Source organism: Lupinus angustifolius, unplaced genomic scaffold, assembly GCF_001865875.1.
Source record: "Lupinus angustifolius cultivar Tanjil unplaced genomic scaffold, LupAngTanjil_v1.0 Scaffold_150_46, whole genome shotgun sequence".
Classification (NCBI taxonomy): Eukaryota; Viridiplantae; Streptophyta; class Magnoliopsida; order Fabales; family Fabaceae; genus Lupinus; species Lupinus angustifolius.
The window spans coordinates 25,988-33,438 of NW_017725931.1; the positions used below are offsets into that span (position 1 = coordinate 25,988).

Sequence of the window (7,451 nt, forward strand, 5' to 3'; positions counted from 1 at the left end):
TGTTGAGAAATCCTAGACATCATTAGAAGCCGTCCAATTCCAACCACGTTAGTGCCTTATGCATGGCATTATTCTTGTGTGCTTGTGGCAACTGAACTTGGCTCCCCTTTCAATCAAATCAGTGGTATTTCTTCCTTAATTCCCTGCCTAAAGAATGTAACTAAGTATTGCATTATTATAATCTTGTCCCACCGCCACCACCCACCAACCCGTATCAATATGTCAAATAGAAGGTTCTCATTGGTGATATTGGAGCACATTTTATGTCCCAAGATATGTATTATTTCATGTACCTTTTATTTTTATTGGTCATAACATAAAGTTAACATATATTAAATTCAGCTTATACTTTTAGCCACTAAGAAAGAAGGAGTATACGGAGTGTAATAAATTTTGGAATAACATGAGCTTTCATTATATTGGATCTATGTTGAACATAGTTAGATTTGTGCTCATTTAGTTGATGACTACATCTTTTCAACTATATAGGCCAAAAATAGGAATATAATCTTGATGGTTTGGTGTCCAAATTTTCTTGATACCCACAGATTAGATGGCTTCCCCCACCATGTAAGGTATGCGTATCAAATGGAATATTTGGTCACTACAAGTATCTTTCACTAAGCTCCATGATTAACATGCAAATCCTTCTCTCCATCTTAGTGCAAACCAATTTGGTGGAGGGTCTTTTCAGAATCACCTATTTTAACAAAGAATAGATTAAGGGGATTAGACTGAAAATGACAAATATTAATATCTACAATTTCTCTCTAAAAAATAAAACTAAGACTTCTCTCGTGATCTTCATTTTGATGTTAAGCCAATCAAGCCAAGAGGAAATATCCCATCAAATCTCTTCAGAAAAATGTTTGTCACAAAGGTGCGGCTTCAAGTTTCCTTAAGTTTCATATATAATTTAATGTGTGCTTATATAAATATAGAGGAAGACTTTGATGTAACCCCTCTAATAAATTTATAAATAATTTAATTTTATAAAAGTGTATATATGACCAAAACATCACTCTCAATTATATTCAAGAGATAATTGACCTTAGATTTGCTTAAAATGCTTGTGTACATTTAATGTAATCCACTAAAGTAGTCTGTGACATGTGATATGGCAACATGAGAACTAGGAAGGAAGTAGCATGCGAGATATAGATTGCACCATCTAAATGAAATATATATATAAAAAATTAAGTGAAAATATCATGTCATTATTTTTTATTTTAAAGTTAACAATGTCTACTGAACATATTTGAATTAGAATTATTTAAAAAATGTGAGAAATCTACTTAAAAATTCACTTCATATCTTAGTCATCAATTATAGGGAAATATAATAGTTAGATTTATCTACTAATTCAAATCATTGGATTTTCCTAAAATTAGTGGCTAAGATGTAAAATAAGAAAATTCTTTCATATCTTTAAAAATTTCAGAAGTGGATTGCAATTCATATTATTATTGTTTGGCTTTTTCAACAATTATTACCCTAAATTAAAAACTAAATTATATGTGAAAGTATATCTCTAAGGACAGATTCACATACTCCATGCGATCGTCAACATATCTTTCAACCTTTTGTCCCTTTGTCCCTTTGTGTTGTACTAATCACTATATCACTAATGTTAAAAAAATTCGATTAAATATACAATACATATAGCATGGAACATACGTTAGAATAAAAATCACATATGCTTGTCCACCTGTGGAATAACTTTGTTTTCATGTTCCACTTTACCTAGAAAAATCAACTATATAGAATATATTCTCTTCGAAATTAAATTTAAAAAATAATTTTCATAGAAATAATAAAAACATTTCACACGTGGCAGCAAATCTAGGAAGTAAAGTATTGAACACTTTCCTTAAAGTGGTTCATTAATAATTCATTACACTAAGGTCTCCTAACATTTAATAATATAATATTTATGTACAGTTAGCATAAAAATTTATATATATTTAATATATTATTTATTATTTATTTATATTATTTTTTGAAAATTCAATAATAATTAAAAACGAATTATAGATGATAAACTGACAATATATAAAATTCTTATACTATAAGTATATATATTTTTTCTCTTAAATAAATGGATGTAGCAGAGAGACTACCTAAGCATTAAGGAACATCTTCATCAAGTCACAAAAAAAATGGTAGAGAATGTCAAATATAGTCACATAGGACATACCCAATAAGATAAACAAACATCTCAATCTATGTTCCAACCTGGAAGAATTAATTGCCAAAGTGGTCCAATCAACCCCATTGATTTTGTGACATGTGTATTTCTGATTGTGAGCAAATTATTCCATCTTACCCTAAACCATCGCAATCCACTCACAAATAATGATTCCAGTGACTAACGTTTTAAGTTTTTTTAGTGTGATTTAGAACATATTTTAACTTATGAAAAAATGTATATTGGTGTTAAAAATTAGTGCATTTATTCGATTTATGTGTAGTAATAGATACATGTTTACTAATTTCTAATTTAAAATTATTTTTGTTCATGGATAGATAAATTAAGACTGCTTATATTCATTAAAAAACTATCAACAAGATAATGTTAATCTAATGATATATATCTAATTGGATCTTTTAAATATGTTAAAAGTTCAAATATTTAATTCTTCTGAGTGATAATTATTGAGTCAAAAAATTAGTTTCTTATTAATAAATCAAGAAAATACATTGGTTATTCCAAGAAAACATCAAAAACCAAATATTTAATTATGAAACCAAAACCATGTGGTTGCTTGGGTCCACCAGAAACAGCAAGAGTCACCAAAGCATGGTGATGCGAATCTGTTGTTTGGATTCTCAATCAATTTATTTAAGATCTAATTAGTAAGTGTGAATTATTAATATAAAGTAGTTTGATGGACATAAGTGGCATCTTAGTTGGACATAATAGACCCTTGCTTACTCAAGAGTTCAACTTGGATTTAATTAATTGACACTGTCATTTTCAAATTCGTCCAACAAATATTCTATGTTTTGTCCTCTTCAATTTCATGAATTCGACCAACCTAGACACTTTACCTAACCAACCGACCAAGATTGATTTCCATGCACATTCTCTCTTCAGAGTTTAATCAATTGTTTTTAATTGTGTGATCTCATACCCTAGCAATGGCTTAACAATAAATGTGCATGTGCATTTTGTTGTCTAGAAGTGGCGGATGATATTTCAATAATATAATCTTATCTTATTTAATATTTAATTAATTTCATTTTATTTATAAGTTATGTTTATCTCGTTAATTATATTGAGTTTGATTACACTTTATCATACTAACTTCAACACACAACAAAATTGGAAAATTATGGTGCAATTATTTCTCCTCCATTCATCCAAAAATGTTTAATTTATGTTCATTTCCCCCCAAACATTTCTTATAAAATGCAAAAGATTAAATACACTTATTTTAAAAAATAATGAAAACACTAGTTTTTTAAAAGTATTTTACCATGATGCTAAGGGAAGGTCGTGTAATTACATTTATCTTTCATGCATAAATATTGAAAATGATGATTTTTGTAATCTTACTAAATAAGGAGTAATTTACATAATCTACTCTAATAACAAATAATGGTATAATGTATGAGATTCTCGCCTTGTGGAATTAAGAAGATTAAATGTAATATATTTACTATCACAAGGGAATAGATTGTATGCATTATTTGACGTATGACTTTAAAGGATACAACAATCAACCTTACAATTTTGTCAAAGCTCACCCTCTATATATAAAAATAATCATTTTCTTTTTTATTTCAATAATATTCTTTTTATTATAATGTATCCAACGAGCCCTAAGATAAAAATGGTTAAATTTAATTAAGAGAAATTTATGTCAAACAATATCTATTTCTAAATAAGTTTGGCAGTTACAGAGTACTGACTGCTCTTCAAATAGGATCAATCAATTAATACATAAAATGCAAGTTCTATCTACTCAAAGGAAGGAAAAAGAAATGTGTTATTTTTTATCCTAAACTAATCATTATAATTAATGATTATCCTAAACTTGAAGTTCACATTATTGACAATGGTCTCTATCATGTTGTGAAAATCAAATGCTTCTCACTAACACTTTGGTATTTGGTTAATGTTTGACCCAAATTGCTGGCTGCTATTGATTCATTGTACTTGAATTTGTGTTCGGAAATTAGACATTCAAATTTCGCAACACCTAGTCATTTAAAGTGTCTAATAATAATAATTCCATTGTTTACTCAATATTTTACACTAGATAGATCTTCTTTTTCTCTTGTTTAATATTTTTACTATTGAATATATAGCTAAAAAATGTATTATAGAATAAAGAGTTCGAGTGTCTAACAAAAATATGAGTATGTTTTCCACACACAAAAATCATGTTTTCAAGGCTTCTGGGTTTCAAATTATTTGACTGAGGGTGGTTAGTGGTTATAAACCTGTGATGTCTCTGACCCTCAAATTCTGTTTGGTAGTTGTCCCTCACTTAACCTCGGTTTTATTTATATACTATGAAATAATTACCCATAATCTTATTTAAAAGATTACTCATATAATTATATTTCGTTAATATAAAAATATAGATAAATAATAAGGAGTTTCAATAATCTCTTCTAGACCCTTTAGGTTGCCTCAAGCTAAGCTCTATAAATAAAAATGAATTTTATGAGAGCCACCCACAAGAATTTATTGTATCAAATATTGTCCTAAAATATGTCTCCGACTAATGATATTAAAGAAAAATAAAAAAATAAAAAAATATTTAATTTTTTAAATTTACATAATATGTTTTTATTGATTGGAGACATAATTTATGATAACAAACCCACAACCCATATATTATGGATGCTTCAATCAACACATATATCCATTAACCATAGTCATGAAACTTCACACGTGCATTATGGATCACATTTATATATATCCCCACATTACTACATGTAATCACATGATATAGGACCATAAATCACCACCAACTCTATTCTTTCCCTTATGTCCCACTACAAAACATGTGTCTGCCAACTGTTTTTAACCTCACTAAGAACCTTAGGACCCACTATTACCACCACCCCTTCCCCTAATGACTCCATTTAGAATAACAATTAGCCCATGGACCATAGTGTACTTGCCTTCTTTATTTTTTTGCCAACTTTATTTGTATTTGTATTGGAGCTAAGTTTATGAACCTAAATTATTATCATAGCATAACATCATATGATTTTAAAGTGTGATTTGAATTACAATGATGCAATCTTAATCATAAATATAAAAATAAAGAAAAATTTGCCAAAATAGTATACATGACCACAATTACAATCGTGATTACATAAACTCTAAAAACAACAAAATTGGGGTTGCAAGGACCATTGTGGAATGCAATTTAGACCCATAAAAGATAGTATGGTGTAACTCTACCTTTACATCACAACCTAAACACATTAGAGCACAATCAACGGCCTAAAATGTGCCATATGTCAACAACCCACCTTCACCCTGGAGTGTTTTGCGAGTCGAGGTTTAGAGAGGGAATAAATGAGAAGGAAGAGAAATGAAAAATAAAATCATGTCACAAGTATATTTCATGAGTCTCAAATCTCTAATTTTTCTTCAGTCTTCTCCAAAACTCAACTCGCAAAAATATCTTACTAGTTAAATATATTTCCTTTTCCTCTTTTATAATACTTGAGTGTGAGAAGAAAGAAAACTAAACTCCTAGGTTGTTACCAAAGTCTGCATAAATTTACTAGGATTGGTCCCTCTACTAATACACCCCCTAGAGTAGTAATCAAAACCTTCACCATTCAAATAATTTTTTGCATATCTTCTTGTTTATAATTATTTCTTCTTTTACAGATAGATAAGATCATAAATAGGCATCATATATAGACATTAGATAAAGAAGAGACATGCTAGCTTCTTCTTATCCTCATCTTCCTAGCTATTTCCTTTCAATCAACCACTCCAACTCACCAATTTCCTTGAACTTTTCTGCTTTTTTCCCCTCTTCACCTTATTGATTTCCTAGTTATTATTGCTTGATTTGCAAGGTTGATAAATTTAAGACATGGGTTTGAGTTCTAAGCAGGTTTCTAGCAATGGACTTGATTGGAACAATAACTTATTGGAAGCTGAAAAGTTAGAGTTTCTTCCAAAGCCTCATCATCAAATGAAGAAACAACAACAAGGTGAGCAATCATCAGAGACTTTGAAGTGCCCAAGATGTGACTCAACAAACACCAAATTTTGTTACTACAACAACTACAACAAGTCTCAGCCTCGCCATTTCTGTAGGGCTTGCAAAAGGCACTGGACTAAAGGTGGAACTCTTAGAAATGTTCCTGTTGGTGGTGTCAGGAAGAATAAAAGGGTCAAAAAACCAATCATCCCAACAACAACAACAACAACCTCTTCCACCACCTCTACTTCTATAGTGAATGGTTTTTTGAGTAACAACATGAATAATATTCAAACTTCTCTTGATCAGAAAAACATTCCTTCTTCTCTCTATCAAGCACTGATTGGTCAACAACAGAATCTGATGAATATGAGAGACTTAGAGAGTAAACATTTTGGTAATTGTAGCATGACTATGAGTTCAACTTTGCCTCTTCATCAAAACCAAAAACCACTCTTCCCTTTCTCAACCACAAGCTCTTTTTACACAAATCCTTGTTATGTATCACCCTCTTTAAGATCATCATCCAATACTGTTTATAACTATGTGGAGGAGTCAACTATGAATAGTGTAATACCAACACCAAGTACTAGTGGTATTAACACACAGACATGGGAGATACCAGCTACAAGTGGTGGCATGGGAATATCCAATTATTGGAGTTGGGAAGATATTGATTCATTGGTGTCAACTGAGTTAAAGGATCCTTGGGATGATTCTGATATCAAACCTTGAGAGTTGAGACAAAAGAAATATGCAAAAATTTGTTAGTGTTAATAGGTTAGTTATTTAATTCAATTGGGGTGTTTGGTTTGTGTTTCATATAGATTATTAGTATGTTTTTTTCTTCTTTTGGGATGGGGTATATTCTGTGTTTTTTCTGTAATTCTTACTAAGAGTAATATTTGGAGCTGTAATGTTTTAGTTTCAGCTTCAAGCAAGGGGTCCCTTACATAATATGTATTATAATGCCATATATCATGTTCTATCATTTCCTTTAATCTCTATTATATTGTGATATATTTAATGTATGTAATGTAAGTACATTACACTAGCATTATTTCTGAGTGGTTTGTGATGAGGAATGACTAGTGATACTGGGTATGCTGCACAGTGCTGAACTGACAGAATGTGATGGAAGATTCTTGTGGATAGGTGTGTATTTGTTTATGTTGAAATGATAATATTACATGAATTTTATTGATCATAATTTATTACCACCACTTTGTTTAGAATTATTTTCTATCATAACTCCCAGAATTTTAG

At 30.0% G+C, this 7,451-nt stretch overlaps 1 protein-coding gene across 2 annotated transcripts; it reads left to right on the plus strand.

The window, feature by feature from the left end:
• Positions 1–5,703: 5,703 nt before the first annotated feature.
• Positions 5,704–6,922, plus strand: LOC109340245 (dof zinc finger protein DOF1.4-like). Of its 2 annotated transcripts, XM_019577881.1 has the most exons (2): positions 5,710–5,788; positions 6,096–6,922. In XM_019577881.1, the coding sequence occupies exon 2, from the start codon at positions 6,177–6,179 to the stop codon at positions 6,918–6,920; it is 744 nt and encodes a 247-aa protein (XP_019433426.1). In that variant the 5' UTR covers positions 5,710–5,788; positions 6,096–6,176; the 3' UTR covers positions 6,921–6,922. The 2 variants fall into 2 exon arrangements, with proteins under 2 accessions (XP_019433425.1, XP_019433426.1); XM_019577880.1 differs by having other exon boundaries at positions 5,704–6,922.
• Positions 6,923–7,451: the final 529 nt, after the last annotated feature.

Bases quoted from the DNA above. Each gene is read 5' to 3' on its own strand.
- LOC109340245 (XM_019577880.1), top strand. From the start codon at position 6,075: ATGGGTTTGAGTTCTAAGCAGGTTTCTAGCAATGGACTTGATTGGAAC.